The sequence below is a fragment of the Vidua chalybeata genome, chromosome 1 (assembly GCF_026979565.1).
Source record: "Vidua chalybeata isolate OUT-0048 chromosome 1, bVidCha1 merged haplotype, whole genome shotgun sequence".
NCBI classification, from domain to species: Eukaryota; Metazoa; Chordata; class Aves; order Passeriformes; family Viduidae; genus Vidua; species Vidua chalybeata.
The window spans coordinates 83,125,729-83,150,029 of NC_071530.1; the positions used below are offsets into that span (position 1 = coordinate 83,125,729).

A 24,301-nucleotide genomic window follows, 5' to 3' on the forward strand; every position below is an offset into this window, starting at 1 on the left:
AATGAAAACGGTTTCTAGATTTAATTTAATTTACAAACTATTTTTAAAATATGAAATTATTGCATTGAACATTTTTAAAGTGGTGAAGGAAAAGTTTCTATTTACACTGAATTCTAATAGGATAGAATATTGCAGATGCCATTAGCATCTTGGGTTGGAAAGCTCTCTTCAACTTGGCAGGTGTAAACATATTCTTTGAATATTAATTTCTATTTTGTCATAAGCCAGATTTAACATTACATTACAGAGAATTTATCTTCAGCTTAATCTGACAGTAACTGGAGAGTTGTATCCAAAGGAGTTTGGTTAAACATGGTTTGTAGGAACATTGTATAATCAGTTTTAGAAAAAGATTGAATAATTTTGAGTGTTTCATTGAAAGGTTAACATTTGTTTCTAACTGGAATTTCCTGTTGTGTTTTTTTTTCCTTCTATTCCAAGGTCCAGATACCACCTGAGATAGGCAATGTATTAAATATGCTACTGGATGTAGTTTCTAGTATCAGTTCACTTCTCAATAAAGTCCACCATGTCATGGAAAAGCTTCCAGTATTCCTCCAAGAAATTCAAAATATTGGTGTGCTTGACGTCTCTGCATTGCAGCAGGTATGCGTAGGATTTCAATATGCAAAATTAATTCCCCTTGTGAGGTGATTAGGTAGGGATATGTGCTTAGTAAGGAGGCACACTACTAGAAATTATTTCCTAGACAGTAGGGAATGCTGAGAAGAGTCCATAAACCCTATGAAGATTCATTTGGTCTCATTCAAGCAGTCTGGTAATTGTGAGACTAGTGATGCGTTGTTTCTGTCATCTCTTTTTTTGTTAACTTATGAGGTTCTAGTCTAAATTACCTCAGTGTTTGTCAACTGACTAACATTATCATCTGTGATTTGGAGATAGCTAGCCAGCTGTTTTCTGCTAATAATGGTTTTCTTGTTTGTTTTTAAGAGCAGACCATCATTTTTTTACAAGAAATAGCTTTGCTTTTTTAAAGAATATGAGTTCAAGACAGTCTATGCAGTTCTTCTACCTGCCATGTGTTTCTGTTCGTGTCACCTAAGGGGTTTATGGGATAGTTCTGACATAAAAAAAGCTGCATGAGGTGTGAGTGAGGGTATTTCTTTTGTCCCTGCCTTTAAGGGCAGTTGCTGTATGCACATCTACCCAGGTAGCACAGTGGTGGATCTAGTGTTAAACGAATCATCAGAAAGATTTCTGTCTCGAAGCAGGTTCCAATTCCATAGGAAGACCTGCTAACCCCCATAACATTGCCTTTTGGGTTTGTTGTCCTTTGTGGAAACCTGAGGATTGAATCTGGTTTAAAATTGCAAACCTCTGAAAGATCCCACAGTGATAGAAGGTGCAATCTGGTTTATTGCTAGAGTACAGAGTAAACACTGCCTTAAGTGTATTTTCCTTAGTGATACATTTTTCAAGCTCTTCTAATTTGTGTGATAGAGATATGTTGAAAAATGCTGCTCTGGTGCATCTATCAGTTTTGGTTCTGAGCCTCTCTTTTTGGGGTAGCTCTTTGGCTGCCACAATTAATGGTGACTTTCATCAGACACTTGTATTTTTTCTACTTTCCTTAAACTACCTCTGTTTGTGCCAGAATTTCCTTCCAGGAAATGAAATATTCTTTTTGGACTAAAATCCCAAAGTTCCTTATTTGATAGAAGAACTTCTCAAAAGGTGCTGTTTAAAAAAAGTTTGCAAAGGAACAAATGGAACAGCAGAGGGCCATCTGCTCAAAGTTTTAAGCTTTGCTCAATGGCCACCCTTATTAACCTGTAATATACCATAGATTTAACCTTGGAATTTTTGTTCTTTTATAGTTCTAACCTTTTTTGATCACTTTTTTCCCCACATAGTCTTTATTTTCTAATGTTTTGCTAAATCCCTTTTTCTTGTGAGATTGCTGGGGCTTATCGGTCACCTAATAATTTGTGGAGGATTAAAATAATCAGTGCCTATTTCTTTTATTAATAAATTGCATTTTTTATTTCAAGGGCTCTTCTGTCTCTGTAACTTTTTATTTTTTTAAATTTTGAAGACTAGTAAAAGTGTAAGTGTCCTTTTTTGGTTGTTTAAATTGATTTTTTATACTTTCCAATAAGTTTTAATTATTGATTTTTTTTGCATCTTTTCTACAATGGCCAAACTTGTACTATTGAATAAGTGCTTCACTGAAGTGCATATATTGCTTATACACTTCCCTCCTTAAAGGTTTTCTTCTATTTCCAAACGAGCCCATCCTTATGGTTTTTTGTTTTCATAATTACCAAGAGCAAAGTAGTTCAGTAATATTAAAAGATTATCAGATAAAGAATGTAAATGTTTTTAGGGTAAAATATGTGGACCTTTGTCAGAAAGACATTAAAATTAATTTTAAAAAATTACTTATATAATGAAAGAGGTAATAATGTAATTGTCAACTATTCATACTAATCAATATGGATTTCTGTCTGAAAGGAAAAATTGAAAGGAATAAATAACTTTAATATATCTGTGAAATGTGAAGTTGAATTGAAAAGGTAATCGTATTGTAATAAAAGATGATGTCAAACCACATTATCTACCCACCAGCATTAACTGGAATATGGTGCCAGATTTTACTGTTAGAAACACTGAGTGAATGGATAACTCCCTGAAGAAAAACACTGCTGATTTCAATCATGATTTTTGCTTGTGTTTTGCTGTTTGAAATTATACACTTATATTTTTATACCTAATTTTTTGGATGCTTGTCACTTATCAATAAATAAGCTGCAGGGTCTTCCCGAGTTGCTAAATACTGTTAATTGTGAGACATGGCCTCACTCTGTAATCCATCCACTAACTTGAACAAATTCTCTGTTGAACCTGTTGTTGTAGAACAACCAGGGTTTTAAATGAATAAAATTCTGACTTAGGTTTATTTGTGGCTACTATGTTTATTCTTGTATTAAAAGTCTTCTGTAGCATTTCTAACTTCTCTGGCTTGCCCATATGTGTGTGGAAGGCCAGTCACGGTCCTCTGTTTTGATAGGTTGAAGTGACACATTTTAGCATTTGTTTTTTGCTTTAGCTTTTTCTATCAGGCTCTCAGTTGCTTAAGACAGCCTAGCATAATTTTTGCGTGCTGGTTTAAGGCTAATCCTGAATGTCTGGAAGAAGAAATATGTGCAGTGCTTGAGGGGAATTGCAACTGATGACTCTTGTAGCCTGCTCATTCTTGTCTATACCTACTAAAATGACTTTTCTAAACTTGCATTCAACTTTTTCATAAACTGCACACAGGTTCGTCTCTTAGATGATTAAGGATGAGTGATATACTGAGGTGACCGCCATTTTATAGCAACATCTCATGATTTCAGTTGATAAAAAGATTTTGCACTGGTTATGTTTCTATTCAATTTGCTTTGAATTAGGTATTTGTTTTTTTGTCATATTGCATTCTCATCCTCTTTTCTCCTGCAATACCTTCTGATATTAAATGATAGGCAAATTTAGGCAATTTGCTTCTTTCAGGGCTCACAGGAAAAACACTAATAATTTTGTTGTAATCCTGTGCTTTCTTTCCTGCAGGCTCCCTGCAATATTGTCTTAATGCCATTTTTTTCACCACTGTTAATCAGCAGTTGAATTAATTGATGATTAATATTTTCTAGAGCATAAACATTAATTGGTTGTTAGAGTTCACCTAAACTTGAGTTAGCTTGTAACATTTTGTGGAGAAAGGAATTGCCTTCCCACGTAAATATGTTGTGTTGGTCAGGCATGATAACTTGAGAATGCATTAAATTTTACTTCTCAAATATCTTTTGTCTTTAATGTTCTCCCCTTTAAATTTTACTGTATATCTTGCTCTAATAAACATCAGAACCAGATATCCATTATTTCCTGGATCATTATACTTCTCATTCTGGAGTGTATATTCTACTCTTCAAATAGTGCCATCTTAATTTGATAGGCTTCTGAAAACTGTTTAATCAAATCAGCAATTTTGCCATTATTCCCCTGATTTTGTCAATTTCAGGACGAAAAAGACTTTGTTCTGTTTATGCTTTTTTCCCAAGAATTAGGATTGTCTATTTCTCTGAATTTATTTCTTTTAGCTGTTTGGTTTCATCAAATTTTGAATTATCTTTATGCTCCTTGTAGTTTTCCAGGAAAATTGCATTATTTTTTCTCTTTCTCTCTAATGTAATAATTCAGAATGTATTTTAGACTTATGTGCAAGCTGTAGCCCAGTAGGACTTTTAAGTCACTTTTTCTGAGTATCTGGTATTTCTATTCCATGTGAATTTGGTTTTATTCATAATATTTTTTTTTTTTGGCATACAGCTGTTCTGTTAGGTCAGAAACACCTATGCTATGACGTTTTTGCCTCCATTTGAAAATCCAGTTCCAGATAACCTTTTAATCTTCCATACCAGCTTTCCTCTTCCATGAATTTGTTACGGTGACTTGCTTGACTGATTAGTTTGTAGGAGGCTGGTTGTTTGGATTCATCAGTCTTGATTACAACCCTACTTTATGCAGTTTAAACTAGATCAAAGATAACTCTTTTTTTTGGTGAAAGCCATACTATATATTCCTCATACTTTATCAAAGCCAAATTTTAAGAAACATATCTTTTTGAGTCAGTGAATATTTAGTTGAAAGACAGTAAGTAGATTCAGCCTGTTAGTGGCAGCTTACCACATAAATATTCATTATTTCAATTTCAAATTATTTTGATTGGAACTGGAATTAATTAGCACGTTTGTGCTCTTTGACTGAAATAAGCCTCATTTATCCCTCTAGTGCAAATAGTCACTAATAAAGATTCATAACCAATTTTATACAGCATTGTGCATAAATAAAGGTTATTTCTCCAGTGAAGTCCATGCCAGCATATTCATTCAAGGGCTGTGGATGATTTTATTATGAAATATGGGTATTACTTATTTACTTTTCTCTGTGCTGAAACTGTATGCTAGAAGTAAGATTTTTGGGAGAAACTAACACTGAGTTTTAAACAACACTTACTAATATTCCTCCAGGATTACTAAAGAAGCACCTGGCACTTCAACAAATGCATTGATCAGGATAAACTGTTTCTAACAGCGCAATTTCCAAACTGTCTGTGATTATGTCTTTATGTAAAGTGCTGTATTACTTTGAAAATTGACTCTTCTGTTTTAAAAATTCCAGTGATAAAAGGCTAATTTTTTTCCTGTGTCGAATGTGTGTGTTTGACGTATCACAGTGTTTTTTCTACTTGCCAGTTGTGGAGTCTTCAAATGATGTCTGATAGTCTAGTTATGCCTTTCTTGACAAGCATCTGCTACAGTAATGAGTATCAGGCGAGCCAGTGCATTCTTCATTTGTACCACAGCAGCAAGATGCCTTGAAGTTGTGTCCTCTTAGAGCTGTGCACCTGTATAGCTTTCCATAAGATATCACTTACAATCGAAGCCCATTATTTGAAAAGTGGAGCTGCACAGAGGATGAGACTATTGTTGTTCTTCTTCCTTTTTGAATGTGGTGAATGATGGTGCTTAAGCCATAAAAGCAGTCAGATTGCTCTCCTCATTAGAAGTATGCTAGTCATGAACAAATGGCAATAATAAATGATGGTATGACTCAAGATGTGCAAAAACTGTAAGCACATCTAACAAGTTAAAAGATGTACTTGAAAAGTAGTCTTTTAGGGCATCTGAATTTTTTTTTTTCTTATTAACAGCTGTCTTCACTGCAAATGTTCATAGCAAAATGTCTTTAGTTGTTTCTGCTGCCTTTGTGACACAGGAATAATCTACCAGAAGAGCACTTTTTGTGAAAACTGGCATTGGAATCAGGGTATCTGTCATTCAGTTGTCTTGATATTTTCAGTCCTTTTCTGCCTAGCTGCTACACAGTATTTTTCTAGTTTCAGTGTGGTGCATTATGCTGCTGTCTTTCATTGAGTATCCTGACAATTAAAACTACAATACCTTTCCCCATAATAATGGTGATCAGAAGAATAGAAATTGACAAAATTATGCTGTTGAAACAGCCTATTAGGATGAAGGCCCACTGTGTTAATATCCTTAGGTGTCAATATTGACAGAACACCAGGGCTACTCCTTGAAGCTACTGTAAGCAACTTTGATTCATCTGTATTTTTGTTCATTTGTTCTAGTTTTTGCAAGGTGGGCAGTTCAGAAGTTCAGCTGTTGGATCCCTGGAGTCTGTAATCAAGGCAGTATGTAAAGAAGAATCTTCATTTTTCAGCAATGCAAACCTGTTCATAGACATGCCCAGAATCATGGGACTTTTGGAGGAAAATATGGCAAAATATGGCATTCCTGAAGACTCAAGTAAGAAAAAATATCTGACAAGTTGCAGTATGATTTCAGAGTTAAGAGAAGCTTTTTCCACTTAAATGCAAATGTTTATATACTCACTGACATCTCAGTTGACACTGTCATCTTGAGCACAAAGTGTTGATCAATAAAAGTTAAGTGGCTATGAGATAATTGTGGTTGAGACAGAAGAGATCCTGTTTTTTCTATCTTGGTACATAATAAATAAGAACATTCCTGTGTTTGAGACATTTTTATTAACATTTTTAAAGCACTTGGTATTAAAAACATATCTTTGACATACAAGATAGAGAATTTATTGCTGCTTACCTTTCTTTGGTGAACACAAAGCTGTGATATTATTGAGCAGTAAAATATACACACCTTCTGGATAGAATGAGTTTTTAAATGGTTGATATTCCTATTCTGTTTGTCAAGTGCTCAGAAAAATCCCTTAGCTCTCATATAGTTTCACCTTTGCTCCCTTTCCTCAATACACATTTGACTTACCCTGATTAATTTTAATATTGTTAATAACCTTGTTAGTGCCTCAGGTGGACCTGTGCAAAGAAGAATACAGTGATTGAGTGTCACTAGGGAAGCCTCTGTCATCTGTTGGTTTCTACAGGCAGAAATTGCTCCTGGCTTGGCTGGGACCCTTGGGAGGGAGCCAGAGCTTCTGTTTTGGCCTTTTCACTTACATATGTGGGATGTAGTGGTAAGCAGGCAGCTTTTCTTTCCTGTTGGAAGAATGAAGTCAGCTGGATGGCTGATTAGACAGATTGTTTGGAACTTAGTCTCTTTAAAAGCTGTTTAGGCCAGAAGCACTTTTTCTTGATTTTTTTTTTTCCAAGTTGTCACAACTCTGCTGTGCTGTGAGACTTTTTTGCCATGGGACTCTGCAATATTTAAGGCATCAGTTATTTCCAACATTCTCATGAGTGAATTAATACTGTTGCCCATATTTTACCAATTTGTAAATGGGGCAATGGAAAATGAAAATTTAAAAAAAAAATTTGAAGCCATATAAACTTGATTCATACTACTTCACAGTGATTAACTTGTATGTATTTCGTGTATACCAAACACTTCCTAATGACTTTCTGAAGATCACTGCAAACCCATGATTAGCAAATCTTCTTTGCGTCCTTAGTCTATTGACATTTATGTCTGGCCAACTTCTAGCCTCTTAATTCTTTGCTATTGTTTAACAAGGATCATGCTTACTAGTGATTGTTTCGTTCAAGTAAGTAAAAATTTGGGCAAAGAACCGTTTCTTGATGAAAAGAAACGTTCTTGATGAAACATTTCTGACACTCCTTTCTTTAATTTTTGCCAGGAGTTTAAATGGTTTTGGCCTAGTTTTCCATTATGTAAAAAGATTTGTCTTCCTTGAGGAGCTATTGATATTATTTAATACTTTATTTAATATTTATTTATATTAATATTTAATATTTAATTATTTAATATTTAATTATTTAATATTTAAAAGAGTACTAGAAACAGGATATTTTGAAAACACTTGTAATAAATAATAAAACCCCCAAAAACATGAGTTGGGCATAAAAATCTAAATGTTTCTTATTGGCACTCATTGCCTTTACATGAGTACAAATGCAGTGGGATACCTTAGAAACTATTCCTTAGATCCTAGTTCTGAAGTACATACACCCTAATGCATTAGTAGCCCCATCTGATATAGGAATATATTTTTTATTAAGGAATGGAAAAGACAATTGATTAGATTTTTCAAATCAAGAAGTTTAGTGTTGTGACAATTTTTGCCTGTTTTTTTGGGCAGGTTCTTGTAAGATTATACAAAAAGAAAAGTCTGTATTTTTGAAGGATTTTGTGTTTTCCTACTTCTTTCTTATATAGGAATCCAAAGCTAAAGAACAATGGAGGATGTGGAAGGAATTTTTTTTTCTATTTTAGGGTAACTTTTCCCTCTGAATTCCCTTGTGTGGGCAGAGGTTTTGCATATGTCCTTCTGCTCTAAAATGAACTAATGTAACACTTAGGATAGGTGGGATTCACAGGCTGCTTTTCAGAAATGTGATGAACTCTATATATTCTGGTTTTTTTTTTTTTTTTCCCTATTCAGTATTTAGAGTTTTGCATCCTCAACACTATCATAGACTGTGTTTAAACAATTTCTACAGGGGCCTGTACTGATTGCTTAGTGGAGGTTGCATGGTGGTGTTACCAAAATCCTGGTAACAGTTTTTGGCATGGTGCTGTGATAGACTCTAAAATAAGACTCAAGCTTTTATTTGAATTAAAAAAAATTCAATCTCACCTGTCTTGTCAATCTTAAATGTGAATCTGTCTTTGTTTTTGCAGCTCCTTTTTGCTTGAAGCTTTATCAAGAGATTTTGCAAGCTCCTAATGGGGCTTTGCTATGGACTTTCCTGAAACCTTTATTACATGGGAAGATACTGTACAATTCAAACATCAGCATGATTGACCTGGTGATGGAGAAGGTGAGTATCAAGAAATGTCACCATTTCTGTGTATTGATTTTGCCTTTGTAATTCGTTTTAAAGGTCCACCTTTTTCAGGGTAGGCAGAAGCAATTGGATAATTGCCTTTCAGAAAAATAGATCCAACCTGCCCACTGAGGCCTCACCTGTCTCCACTTTAAACTTAATGCTTCTCTTAACTTATATTCTGCTTGTTACAGTGGTTCAAACTCAGTGTGAAAAGCAGAATTTTGCTCAAAGTCCTTTAAAGCATGTATAGAAAGATTAAAAAGAACATGTTAGCCAAAGTGTCGTGTGAGTCATGCTGAATTGAGGTTTAGGGTGCACATATTCTAGGGAAGCTCTTGCCTTCAACATTTTCTTATCATGGGAACTGTAATGGAGCGGCATTGAGACCTGTGGGAAGGGATGTCCCCAGGGAAAAAAAAAGCCTGTTCTTAGAGAGTCACTGAGCTGAAGTAAAAAGAAAACATCTTAATCAGTAGTTCATCCTCACTGATTGTTGCTAACACCAGTAGGTGAGTGACCAGTCATAACTGAGGTGTATGTTGATGATGGTATTCAAGAGTTTTACTATCTCTGCACTTCTGCTATGGTCGGTGTTCTTTCCTGAGTGTGATTATTGACAATGACATTTCTTCATGCCTAGCTTAGAGGCACTTCTGTAAGAGAAGGGTTTATGACTTGTTTTAGATTTCTTTGCAAATTTTGCATTGATCTTCTGAATATATGACTTTTAACCTGCAGTATTATTTCTTGCAAGAATGGAAATTTGGAAAAAAAAATGCTGCTTGTAAGTGGTACACAAAAAGACCATAATAACTCTGAATGTGATGGTGACTATATTCTCTGTAAATTGAAAACTTTGTTTTATTATGATTTGTGTTCTAAAAATATAGCAAAAAACTAAGCCAAAAACCCCACTGTAGATAGCAGATACTATGTAACTTTATAGTTTCTGTTCTGAATTGGAAAAAAAGATTGAATGATTTCATGCTTTGCAGTTAAATAAATTAATTTGGGGAACATCAGTTATTGCTCTGGAGTACAGTATAATTAATTTAAAATTTCTAGTCAGTTAAAAATAAAGCTATTCTTGATGTTTCTAGATGGAAATTATATAAAGAATGAGTTGTAAAAAATGATAAATGTTACATATACTTTTGAACTTATATTCTATGTTACAATGATATTTAGACTAGAACAATTAAAATATTTCCACATTATTTTACCAATGAGTATGCTAAACCTCCATTTTTAAAACATCTGTAGGAAAGATTAATATCTTCACATACAATATATTCCTCCACAGACCTTTTAGTGAAATCTGGACTAATACAGTTCAGAAAGAATGTGACTTGTGGGTTGATTTTTTTGGGTTTGTTGGTTGATTGGTTGATTTTTTGGTGGTGGGGTTTAGTGGTCTGGAATGATAAAAAGATTCTGGTATAAACTCTGATTCTATTTATATATTCTCAGACTCACAAAAGTTCCATCAGCTTATTCAGAAATCTCTGTAAATACACTCTTCCCCCTCTTTTCAGCCCTGTAAATCTAACAAGCAGTTATGAATGGGTATATCTGTTTATGTGTACATCTGAAAGTAGTACGAAATGTTATTGTTTTTATTACAGAAATCTCTCAGCTATTGCTTGAACACAAAGTTTAAATGCAAAATACTGTCCCCAGTGTCTCAAATATTGCTACTAAACCCCAACCCTGTAGCTCTTTTCAAGCCTGATCTCCTACTGAAATTGGAACAGTTCTAGTTTCCTGTAGACTGTGGCCACATCATCTATTTACTAGAAGAAAAAAGTAGCAGATTACAGCTTCGATAATGTTTGTATACTCTGATATATTCTCTAAGTTTTCCACATGCACTATTAAATTTGAGAACATGTAATTTACCATAATTTGATAAATTGTGAGGTTGCTGGGCTTGAGTTTCAGAGAAAGTAGCAATTCTACTGTGTGGAGTGATGGTGGTGACAGCCACAGGAACAGGCTGTGGTGATGACTGGGGGTAAAACAGTTCAGTGCCAGCTGGCATCCAGGAATTCAAAGGCCTCGTATGATGTCTTTGATCTTTGCTTTCACAAGTAAGTTTTTTTGCCACTGATGAACTGATCTTATAGAAGTATTTCTTATTTCAGAAGATTTTCAGAGTTGATCTTACATTCAACAATCAATTTTGAATAATTTTCTGCTCTTTCCAAACAACGTTGGGGTCAGGCTTGCCAGGACTTTGCTGCTATAATTTGTCTACTTGCTTTTTGGGTTATATGAATTCCTAGTATTTATTGTGCATGTGGTTAGTTCTGCATCAACCACTTCTTCCTCAGTTCCTTGTTCTTCCACTTCAGACTGTGGCACCTTCTATTTTAATACTCTTTATCTCCTAGCTGCAGTTATTTCTATTTTCTATTTACTACTTCTCCTTATTGTAATTTATTATTAGTATAAAAAATTAAAACTAACTTAGATTTCAGAATTATTAGTCTGCATGAGTAGCATCTATATAAATAACTTTGCATTTGTTATTTTCCACTTCCCTCATAACAAAGAAATTTTAATCAGGAGGTTACGATACAGTGACTAGTTCAGCTATTTAATCTTCGAGTACTTTTGAAATTCTTGTCTGGACATTATTTTTCCTGGAAACTACTTATTGTTCACTTTGTTAAGTTGTAGGACTTTATTTTTTACTGCTGCTTTGATAAGAGACAGATTCTCCCAAGTGCTCTGCGTGCGGAAGGCTTCTGACACAAGAATTTCCCGAATGCCTATGGTCATGAATGAATGAGTGAAAAAGCAAAACTACTTTTAAACAAACTCCTTTTTTAAAATTATTATTATTCATTTGTGCTGTGCAGAATCAAGTCAAGAAACACTAAGCTATACTGAGCCCAGATCTCACAAGCTGCTTGGTATAATAGTTTCTAGTGGTGTCTGAAAGTTTGATTTCCTTGTGTTCTGGTGTGACCTGTAGTTGCTCTGTACTGGGGAGAAAGCAATCTCCCAGACTGCCTATTTGCCACCCTTGCAGCCTTCCTGGTCTCCCTTCATCTTGACTCCAGAATGCCTGGTCTGGGGGTTTCAATCCATGAGGTTTCTGTGTTACTTCTGATAGAAGAACTTGTTTAATCCACGTGACATCAGATTTAGTTTAACATTTGGGATCACTTTCTGTTTAATCCTAATGAATGATCATGCTTTCAAGTGGAATAAGGATTCTCATAGAAGTTAAATGCATAATGTTTTTCAGGGGAACAAAATTATGTGCAAGGTCTCTTTAGGGTGTTCTGTGTTAAGAAGCGGAAGAAAGAGCCACCAGAAATTGTTTTCTCATGTTGTTCTAAGAATGAGATATTGAAAAAGGCACTTAAGATACTATGGTAGAAATTGTATACTTTCATCAGGAATTACTGCAAAAAGCATAATCCCAAACTGGAATTTACAATTCACTGCAGACACACTTTTCTGGGAAATGTCACCATTTTTATCATAACAACTATGCTGGATTGTTCTTAAATGCACTTCTTTGACTGATAACACCAATTTAAACAAAAAGATACTGCAATATTTTCTAGTCTTGAGTATACTTGTGATCTGTTTAAAACAGTCTGGAAAAAATTGCTAGTTGTTTACTAAGAGAGAAATTGTAATTGTGTTTGACTGGGACAGAAAATATTTTGCTTTACTCAAGTCAAGTCTTTCCCTTGAGAGTATTTTGAAACAGATTGATTGATCAGTTATATTTCTTGTCCAAACTGTGCTTCCAAATTTCAGTTTTGTTATGTACTCAGTCAAACTAGTTTGAATAAAAGACCCAAAACTGAGAGGCTTTCTTTTGAAACTGTATTTCTTTTTTCTGTCTTTCTCAAGCACCCCCATGATACCCTCTATGAAGGCAACATAAAATAAAGAAGTCTTTATTGATACTTCAGGTGGGAAACATACAGAGAGGACAGGAAAACTTTGATTTGCTTGGTATACAAACCAAGCAAAGAAAAAAAATACATTTAATTTCTTAGGTAAAAAAAATAAAACATGGATATTCTTCCTGCTGATTATCAAAATGGAATGAAAAGGAGTTACAGAAGATCTAAAGCATGTCAGTTTTTTCTGTTTCTTAAAATTTACTGTGAACACATTTCACTTCGGTTGTGTCCATGTATTTTTTTCCCCAGGCTAATTTCACTTTTGGTTTTGTGGAAAACTTGAAGAGTTATTCTGAGACATGGCTTAGGATGTCTGAGGTTTTCAAGACCAGTGGAAATGTTCTCACAGTCTCACGACTTCAGGTTGGTGAACTGTGGGAGATCTTTCTATTTTCCAACTTTTTGCTGTTTGATCTAGACAGTATTTCTATACATGCAAAACCACCCATACATCTGACTTCAGATTTTAAAAGAGCTGGAAAAGAGGCAGATTAACTTTAGGTTATGATCCTAGAGACTGATGCTGAGAAACTTCTGACACGAAAATACTTAAAAGAAATGTTGCCTCACTATCTCCAGGATTGCTCCAGTATCACTGAAGGATAGGGGAAATAAAATGATATTGGTACTTGTTTGTTCATTGCTTATGTGTGTGAGGAAGATGTGAAACGGATAAAAAAAATGATGAGGGAAATATTGACTATACAAGAAAGGCATTCTTCTTACTGGGGTTTTTCCATTGTACATATTTGTGCCTTCCTCTGTCACCTCTCCTAAATCTCTTCCCTGCCCCCCACCATTTATTTGAAATGTTTGATGTTAACCTGTTAAGAGGGAAAACCAAAGACATGGAGAAGCTGAATGACTTCTGCAGTGTCATGCAGGAAATCTCGGTAGTGGAATTGAACATTAATAGATATGTATATTTTGTATTTTCTTAGAGAAGATAAACCTGAGGTAACATCTATCGCTTTTCATTTCAGGAAGCACTGCAAAACAATTTTGTAAAGCATTTCATAGAAAGTAATTTGGATATCAACATGGAAAAACTCCTCAAAAAAATGCAAGCATATGGTACGTATATGAAAGTCCATGTACTGGTTAGCCTTGTTAGGCTTTAACTTAGAACTACATTTAGTTGAAATTGAATATTTTACTTACATCAGTGATACTTAAGTAAAGTAATAAGAGACTTTACCCTCTTGAGTTAGTCTCAAATGTAATTGTTTTCTTTTGAGTGGCTGGATAATTTGAATTTCAAATATTGAAACAATATTGGTAACAAGTCAGAAGTGGAAAAGTGTCATGGGAGAGTCTCAAACTTATCATCCATACTTAAAAGGAGTGAAGGGAGATGTAAACCTTGTAGCCACAGTTCCATTAGGTAGAAGTATATTCTTGTAGTAAATTTTGATGGAAATAAATAGACAATGAGGTTGGATACAGTGTGTTTGATAAAAAACTCTCTGTATTTTTTTTCTCCATTTATTCAGAATCAGTTGTGTGTGGTAATTGAAAAAAAATTCAGTATGTCCAGCTGTCAGTAAGCTGTCATGATCATTAAAATGATGGCCAGCATGTGCTAGAAGGAAAACTCTGTACTGAAGCAGATTCCAATGTCATTTAAGAAAAGCTCATGCTTTTGAGAATCAGAAAGAGAGAAAAGTGAGATAAAATGCAATAACAGACAGTGTGCCATCATGGACAAAGAGAGCAGAGTACTTCCCAGAGGAGGATTGTGGTAGAAAGGACAGATTTGTGTGGTTTCAGGTCAGTGCCTGTTAGGCTAATTATGAGCCAAACAAAAATCTGTTCCAGTCACTTACTGGAATAGGGCAGTGATGAGCTCTCAGGTACCCTCACAGAGGGACTTTGTGACCCTCATTGCTTTGAAAAAATTGACTTTACAGAAATGTACGTCATTAAGTCTGCTTTACAGACAAAGAATTAAGACTACAGCTAAAATAAATAAATGTACCTGAAATACAGCTTTTATTGGTTTTCAGTATCTGCCAAGATCCACAGAGAGCTTGAAAATGAAGTGTGCTCTCAGTCTTAACTTGTACTACTGCCCTGAGCTGGTGTAGTCATGGCTGATGTGAGCTGGTGTGGCTTTTCTTTAGCAGACAGGTTGTGAGATTTAGTTGAAATTGGCCTTGGTTTGAATGCTTTCTTTGAAGGCTAGGACTTCTTGTGCATGCTTTCAGTAAGACAAGTGACAAATGGCATCTAGAATTCAAACTGGAAAGAATCTGGGCTCTGTGTTCTCCTTAGGCAAGGGACTCAAATGAATCTGCTTTCTCTTCAGATGATTTTCTTGACCAGTGAATTGCTGACTAGTCTGAGTTGTACACAGCTCACCTCTCGAGGTGAAGATGGATCATCACACAGCTAAAAACCAAGCCCAGAGAATCACAGAATGTTGGAAAGACAGGATGGAGGAAAGAGCAAGACTCAAATTTCAGGGCCTGCTGGAAACAGCTATCTCAATCTATTAGTTGAGTAATAGCTGGATTTTGTTTGTGTGGACCTAACACTGAGAACTACGTGATAGGTTATGGACAAACAATATTTCATTAAATAGATACCATGATCTCTGGAATTATCAGATCCATCTTCACTGATGCAGACAATGTCAAAGAAATCTGTACCTGTGTTTCTCAAGCTATAGCTTTTTCACAGAACTTGGGGATATTTGATAATATGTAATCAGTGGTTAATAGTTTGGATGGTTTAATTGAGTGTGGCTTGTGAAACTAGGATTTCCTTATTTTAAGGGAATAGAGTTGGTAAAATTAGCATCATATAAAAACTGAAAATCAATAGGGGCTATATATCACAAGAGCATTTATGCCTTTGTGAAACTGATGTCTCCAAAGCACCAGAGCACTCCTATACATTTATTATGACTCTTTGTATAGATTCATTTTGTTGTTTTACTTCTTGAAAAATTATATGCACTCTTATTTTTGTCTTAGCTTGTGTACTTTTTGTTCATTTTATTAGACCATAATCATGTGTAACTTAACCGTAAATGTGTGTTCTTATATTTGTTTTTTTAAAAATTTCATTAATCTTATATTGCATCAGCTGTTCAGTCCTGTAATTACCTTGCTTGCATCCAGTTAAAGCCTTGAATATATCCATGTTAATGGTTTTACCACTCACAATACTTTCAATTTTCATCCAAAGCTCCAGCTTTCTAAAATCTCCTGATCTCTGTGATTATGTCTTCTAACTAAAGCAAATATCTTCTTTTATCACATCTACACTCTCATACAGATGATTTTTAATTATCCTCAAATACAAGGTGCTTGTCTTTGTATCTTTTTTTATTTCTATACAATGATATAAAAAATGTTAACAGACTTAGTGATGTTCTTTTCTGTGCTACTCCTGCTGTAAAGTGTCATGGACAGAGTGGATAGATGTAGAACTCTTCCAATGTCTCTATAAAATCATACTGCAAGACCTCGCAAGGTTATCAATTTCTAAAACTGTTTAGCAGGATTACTATGTCATATTTACTCAGGTTGAGCAAGGTAAATATTTAGGCTGAGGGCTAAAAAGTTTGTGGTTTTCTTTTTAATCCCTTTACTTTCTAAGCTAGCTGTGTGTGGGCAAAAAAATTGTTTTCCTCTATGCTTGCTTTGCAGCCCAGCATCTTGGAATAATTTCCTACTGATCTTATATAAACCCTGGCCCACTAGAACTTGTGAGCTCCTTGCTGGGCACAGTCCTTACAAACTTTCAGGAGGCACTGGGAGACATTTATGCTGCAAGCTCCTCTTTTAAATTATTGCTTGCTGAATGTCTCTCTTGTACTTCTTCTGTGATTTCTCCCAGACATGAATTATCTTTTTTCACTATCAAGGGCCCTCCTTACAGAGGGCTATATGTGACACTGTATATAACAGCCAGGGTGATAAAAAACAAGACCAAAACAAGCAGATTTCCTTTGTGCTACCCCTCTGGTGCCCTCATTGTAGTGATATAGTTTTGTGTGTATTTAGAAGGCAGGAAACAAGTGGCTGTAATGCCATCACTGAAAACTGTCCCACCACCCAAATCTTCTGATACCTAGAAACTTTCTTCTAATTTCTAATTTCTAATAAACCTAAATTTATTTATTCCTGATTTATCCTGATTTATTATTCCAGCAACTTTTTATTTTTACTTAAATAGCACTTCTATCCAATGGTTTTACATAAACCATTTGTATTTCCTCCCAGTTACTTAATGATAGGTTAAACAAGTCGAGTGGAAGATGAGGGCTGACTTGATTTTTAATGAAATATGAAGATAATAGTGAACACAGATTTACCAAGTTTTTCATTCATAATTGCTACGTTTATGAATGGGAAAAAACAACATAATCAACTCTATACATCTTGATTTTAAAACATTCACGTAGATTGCATTTTTCGTATATGTGTTATTTCTATGATGGAGTACAGAAGTTCATGCACATTAAGACAATATTTTTTTCCAGAATATTTAGTTATACCACACTCCAAGCCAACAGCAATATATATGTTATTTCTTATGCTAAAATATTCAGCAATTTAACTTATGAGAAAAGCTTTTCTTAGCTAATTATTGATTTCAAATTAAGGTCTTGTGTATGTATATATCACTCGATGATAAAATGCTTTCTGTAGGAGGGGACCTTAAGGATGACATAGTTCAGACCTCTCTGCTGTTGGGCCACCTTCTGCTAGATCAGGTTGCTCAGAGCCTGCCCCATCCAGCCTGGCCTTGAACACTTCCAGGCTTGGAGCATTCACAGCTTCTCTGGGCAACCTGTTCTAATCTAAACCTACTCTCTTACAATTTAAAGCCATTCCTCTTGTCCTACTGGTATATGCCCTTGTAGAAAGTCTGTCCCCAGCTTTTTTTAGGCGCCCTTCAGGCCACAATAAGATCTGGAAGGTGCTATAAGGTCTGTCTGAAGCTTTTTCTTCTCTAAGTTTAACAACCCCAACCCTTTCAGCCTGTCTTCATACAGAATAATGCATATAGGGTTATATATAATTTTATACACATGTATTAAAATGTATATGAAAACCCTGCCATTCAGGCTTAATGTTAGGAATATTTTCTTCTCTCTAATGCTGTCAAAAAAACCAAAAAAAACAAAAAAAAGGTGCAGCACGGGTGTTTCCTTTATTGTCCTCCTCAAGGGTATCCATAAATAAGACATCTATTCTGTTATGGTTTCTCTCAACCTATGAATTCACCCTGTCATTGTTTGCCTACCTTTTGAATTCTAGACTGTCAGTTCCTCTGCTTTTTCTCCTTGTGCACTTTACCCTTCTCACTGTTAATCATGCTTCTTCTTCAGACTGCTTCATACATTTTCCACTTATCTGCCTTCCTATTGTAATATTTCCTGTGCTGATGCTGAGTAATGTCTCTGATCCAGGATTTGTCTGTCACCACTCTTATCAAAGGAGGTCATCACCTATCCTTTTTTAAAGATTATATCTTCAAGTGAGTGTTGAAAAATTTTAGATGGAAAATTGTGTTGAATATTTTATATCATTGTTACCTGAGAAATTCAGATGTTTTTATTAAATCTAGGTAGCATGTTTCTAGCTCATGCTATCCTTCTGATTATTCTCTCAAACATAAGGATATAGCATTATCCCTACATTCTCTACCAATGGATGAAGACCTGAATTCCTCCAAAGGTTGAGTTTTTTAGAAACCAGGCTTTGATTGAGGTATATGTTCCTCCTGGATCCATAGATAAAGTAAAAAATGAAGAGATTATTAGGCTTTTTTTCAGATTCTTTTAAATGTAGGACTCCTGTCAAAATGCTTATGCTCTATTTAACACGGTTCTTGAAATATTCACAGTATCAAGGAGAAAAGAACTGGATAGTATGTTGCTAAATGAAAGATTAATATCTATTATGATGTCTGAAGTACAGTAATTCCCTTGTATTTGTGGGAGTAGTTATGGAAACATAAGAAAAGGTTCAAGGATGTGGGCTCTTTCTACAACTTTGCTAGAATTATTTACATTTTTATTCCTCTGAAATTGAAGGAAAGAGTAGCTGAGGGCTTGTAAAAGCCACTGAGGCATGAACTGCACTTCCACAAGTTCACACTAAAATTTCTGTGGTTTTTAAACTTTTTTTTCTTTTAATACAAAGAGGATTTCTCTTATAGGCTGTGCAAGTAACAACACACCTTTCTGTACAGATCATTAAAACTAAGCAAGTCCAATTTGTTTCCTCATCTTAGAAACTATGACGAACAAGATGCTTAACAGCTCAGCAAGTAAACAGATTGACCTGTTGACACAGCTTGTTGTAAATGTCTCTTCCTGTGTGTTACTGGACCGTTTCCAGCCTTTTGACTCTATAGAGAAATTAGAGGAGAAGGCTCATGAACTCATGCAGGAAAATAATCTTTTGGCTAGTAAGTACCTTATGTAAAATGTATTTTTACAGAAAATTTCAGACTTTGTATCTGTTATCTGTATTTATTGATAAGGTAGGTAAAGGTTACCTTTTTAAAGGTTACAGTTTTAAAGCGCGCATTAAATCACATATAATACAGTCAACATAAAGCACATTTCAATGCTCTAATGTAAGCTGGAAAGACTAATTATATTATTTTACCTGTGGAATGGCCAAATGAATCCTTGGAGTCTCTTATTTCTATCAAAATGTTTAAAAGAATGGTCATAAATATTTAAAGAAGAAAAAGATAAAAAAATGTGGAATACTGAGGAAACTTAACAAGAGGACAAGATGATCTAGTTTACATCCTTTCAAAATTTATTTTTTATATTCTTGACTTTTCAAAAAGGAGGAAATAAAGGCATTTGTTAAGATTTACTCTTAAACCAACACCACAGAGTAATTAGCTTTTTTATTCAGAGTAAATAAGTTCTTAAGAAATTTCTTTTCTTCCCTGGGATTATACTTTTTCTCTTTTTCCTGCATTATATGCTTATTGCTGAGAACCAATTAATTTTACAAAAGTCTTTAAAAGGCAAGCATATTTTCCTTAACATACACGCTTGATTTGCAGAAAATGCTGTAGATTGCGTGTAGTGTTTCCAAAAGAGAGGCCCCCTTAAGTCTATAAAAAGTGTTCCACAACGTTTTTCCCACTATCTTTTTGGGATTTTTTTTTGTTCCCCTTATGCCTGTAAGTGTACAACATAAGACATGAGAAAGCATTTACAAAGAAGGAAACTGTTCAGTCTGGAATCTCATGCTTGTTTTGTGATCTGCGCAGTACCCTGGCAATTGCCACCCTCTGTCAATATGAAACAAACAGGCTATACCTTGAGACAAGGAAAATTGCTCAGGAGTACTTTGGAAAAGGCAAAGTGTTTGTCTCTTTAAGGAAAGAAATGGACAGATAAGTCTTGGCCCTCAGGAAACTGAATTATCAAATTACAGTTTCATTTTTCTTCCACTTACCCAGGGAAGGGTCATATGCTAATATAAGTCAAGACATTTTGTGTGAGTATTTTTCAGTACTCTGGCCTTATTATCTCTTCACATTATTAGACAGCAAGAAGATGGCATTCTAAGGAACGTAATGTGTCCAACACGTCAATGTTACATGCTCTAATGTAGCATACATTCCTTTCCATAGAAAGATGTTAAACTGGAATAGACTTTTCCTTTCTTTTTTTTTGTGGTCTTCAGAGCCCCCATAGCTTCATGGAATGTCTTAGAAAATCAACTATTTGTGTAGATGGAAAAATGACATTTGCTGGTTGAAAGAAATCAGGTTTGTAGTAAAGTATTCTGTATTTTATTATCTTTCAGAGAACCATATGGTAGGTAAGATATATCTCCCTTTTCCCAATGAAGAAAAGGGCAACATTTAGCATTTATCTGGAAGTCCTAAAATGTCTGGATCACACAAAAAGAGACACAAGAAGTTTCATGTATTTGGCTTAATCTTTACAGCTACATGTTAAGCTTTCATCTTTATGGTTGGGGTTTCTTTTCCTTTATACAGAGCTAGAGAGAACAAACATGCAAATTCTACTGTGCTAAACTACAAGTTCTGCAATTGACTTGAAGATTAATATCAGAATAAATTTTAGTGGTTTGGTACTGTTTACTTTGTCATCTACTTATGAAAGCTGTTATGCTTTGATGCACAAATTTTATGGCTGCTGCTTTTACTGTGAAACTGATACCAGTCCCCCAAAAAGGGCTAAATGTGGATGCAAAGAGAAAACTGTAGCTCAAAAAAAGACAAATCACCTCAGATAAAAATGATTTTTACAAACCCATTTATCATGTGAATCATCTTTTACGTTTCATATTCACGAACGTGAAAAATGTGTCCCTGAAACCTTCCATTTTTGGGCTTGGATTCAAGAAAGTTTGGAGGCCTGCCCTGACAGATTAATGCATCCTATATCACATGGTAATTAGCCATGAGTTAGCTATGGAAATAGCATAAATTATATAAGCTTAGTTATGAAGCTTCCTTTCTTCTCATGTCAGGTATCATCTTCAGCACACCAGAGGACAAGAAGCAAGATTCTAGCAATCTCCTTCCAAGACACATTTCATACACAATTAGAACCAGTGTTCTCTACAGCATGAGAACAGATTTGATTAAAAATCCAACATGGAAATCTCATCCCCACAAGTTGCCAGCTGATGGGTTTAAATACAACCATGTCTTTATTCCTCTTCAAGACATGATTGAAAGGGCAATTATTTCAGCACAGACTGGGACAGACACCTCAGAGACAGCAATTCAGGTGCAAGCCATGCCTTACCCTTGCCATATGAGTGATCTGTAAGTAAAATTTCAGCTTTTTAATTTGATGTATTATCCTTGTTAGATTAGTTCTAGAGAACTTGGGATCCTACTAGTTCCCACTTTTCAGTGGGTGAATGTACATCTCTGCACAGGTTTAAACAAGTACATCCAATACCAGAGTATTACAGCATAGCAAATATTGCCCAACAGCTGTGTTTAACATAACATGTTGTACAACGTTTGTCTGGCAAATGACCCCTTACAAATGTTTGTAGCCATAATATGGAGTAGTCCTCTGGACAGAGGCTGTGTCAACATAGTGTACATTTAGCTTAAATTATTGTAAGAGATCCTTTTTAAATCCTTAGTTGTCCTGTACACAAACTGTAAATTGGTGCCTTGAAGGATGAAGCTGATGGAGCAAAAGTGTAGGGTTGTTCTCTGTAAAACCATCAAAACATCCCAACTATTAGATTTTAAAATTAGTCAGTGGTAATAAATTTGTTGATGTGGAGTGAAAATTGGTCATGGTATTCCTTGTTGTCCAAATATATTTCTTTGCCATTGACACAAATCTGATATTTGTTTGACTTTGAATGGAACCCTCAGGAGTAATAATATCAGTTTTATGGTTTAAAATACTATAATATGTAATAATAAAATAATAATATTGTACCAATACATACATTTAGCTTGTTGCATAAAAAAAGAAGTAATTCTAACCAGAACAGGTATAAATCTTATTGTTCATGTCAGATCTTATTTTGTGCATATTTTGAGAACAGTTCCAGTATTATCCTATTAACATTCTTCTCAAAAATAGTTTACCTTTGTGGGCTTTTCATATTTGTTCTTTCATAGATTCTTGAACAACATAGGGTTTTTTTTCCCACTTATGATGATGTTAACATGGATGGTTTCAGTTGCTGGTATGGTTCGCAAGCTGGTTTATGAAAGAGAAATTAATCTTGAAGAGGTAAGAGGCAGATTAACCTCTGAAAAGAAAATGTATTAATTTAGGTGCACTGAAATACAAAAGTTGTGAGGTACTTTTAAGTACTCATAATCCAGATGGCTTTGTTTTCACTAGTTTCCTCTGGGCAGTAGGCTCAGTTCTAGCTGCCAACTCAGTTTCAAAACATTGAGTATCAGTATGCAAATTGTCCATGAGACAAAAAGCAATAAGCAAAAGTTGAAGCTGGAAAGTGTTATTTGGGAAGGCCTTGTGATTAGAATGGTTTTTGGTTTGGATTCTTTTTCATATTTTGCTCTGTGTAGTCTGTAGTGATAAAACTACTAAAATAAGTTAAGAATTTGTTATGAACTGTGTAATTATCAGAAATAAAAGGGAAATTGTATACCAAAAAAAAAAAAAAAAAAAAGGAGACAATTATTTGCTTCTATCAACAGCTAGTCTTCACAGGTGCTAAGCATTTGGAAGGGTCCTTGTGATTCATTTTCTATAGGGATAAATACACTTTTTAAAGAATTACACTGATTTCATTGTATCAGCAGAATTACTGCTTGAGTAAGATTTTTAATTTGGGGAATTATTAAGGAATCATCTGTTTTTGAAACCCTATGCAAAAGAGAGTTTTGCTGAGCATGGTGATTCCTTGTGATCATGTGTGATGATCTCAGAGACTGCCCTGCTCAATAATGTGTTTGATCTAGGAGAGAGCACAGCACAAGGGCAAAGAAACAAGAAATTTAAGGGGAAGATGACATCCTTTGGGAAACTGGCAGTGTCTTGGTGACAAAATGTTTTGTTTAAAAAAGAAAAACAAAAAGAAAGTTTGTTTCCTAACTTTAACTCTCTTTGCTCTGTTGCCTTGCAGTATATGAGGACAATGGGTGTGTATCCAGCCATTCATTTCTTTGCTTGGTTTTTGGAGAATGTCATTGTGCTCACAGTAAGCAGCTGTGCTCTGGCCACCATTTTAAAAGCAAGTGGTATCTTTGCTTATAGCAATGGCTTCCTTGTCTTCCTTTTTCTCCTGGAATTTGGAGTTACAGTCATTATGTTAAGCTATTTTTTAGGAGCATTTTTCAGCAGTGCCGATACAGCAGCTCTGTGTGCCAGCCTTGTCTATATGATCAGCTTTTTACCCTACATAGTTTTGTTGGTCTTGCAGAACCAGCTGAGTTTCACCAACCAGATTATAATGGTAAATATTTCTTCTTCTTTTCTAATTTTTCTCCTCCAACTATGCTGTGAATTTCTATAGTTTCAAAACTTCAGACCATAATGTATTTATTTTTTCCCATGTTGCTGTTTGCTTTTGTGATCATTGGAAATAAATCACACTAATAAATCTCCAACTGAGAAAATATTTAGAAGGTGGAAAGGAAAGAAAAATAAATTGTCATGGCAATTTTGTAAACCTACGGAAAATATCAGGAAGTTGCATTCCTCATACTCATGAGTTCTCTTAATGTCTTGACCTCAAAATATTTGTAACATTAGTGTATTTTCAAGATCAGCTGATGACATGCCACTTCTCAAAGTCATTATTTGTTTGGAAAAAACTAGTGATTGGTTTTCTGTTAATATAACTGGGGAATAGATCCGAAGTTTGTTCAACCATATAATCTGAGGTATGTGTTTCTTTGGTGTAGGTTTTTTCAGGTCCTTTCCTGTTCTATGTATTCCATAAGCTGTTTTATATATTTGTCCTAAAATACTATATCCCTGAATGTGACATCAAGTATCACCATCATATAAAGAAAACCATATTTCACACATTTTGGCTTCACTATTTCAAAATAACTCTCTAAATTAAGCTGGTGGAATAATTCATATACT

General features: G+C 34.8%; 1 protein-coding gene across 1 annotated transcript in view; it reads left to right on the forward strand.

The window, feature by feature from the left end:
• The window catches only part of ABCA13 (ATP binding cassette subfamily A member 13), a 166,520-nt gene that overhangs the window by 40,153 nt on the left and 102,066 nt on the right, over positions 1-24,301 (forward strand). Inside the window, exons 18-26 of the mRNA XM_053950805.1 lie at positions 442-606; positions 6,152-6,329; positions 8,658-8,797; positions 12,988-13,101; positions 13,722-13,812; positions 18,991-19,167; positions 21,231-21,531; positions 22,357-22,471; positions 23,334-23,663. Of these exons, the coding sequence (XP_053806780.1) occupies positions 442-606; positions 6,152-6,329; positions 8,658-8,797; positions 12,988-13,101; positions 13,722-13,812; positions 18,991-19,167; positions 21,231-21,531; positions 22,357-22,471; positions 23,334-23,663 (1,611 nt within the window). The remainder of the gene's footprint in view (positions 1-441; positions 607-6,151; positions 6,330-8,657; positions 8,798-12,987; positions 13,102-13,721; positions 13,813-18,990; positions 19,168-21,230; positions 21,532-22,356; positions 22,472-23,333; positions 23,664-24,301) is intronic.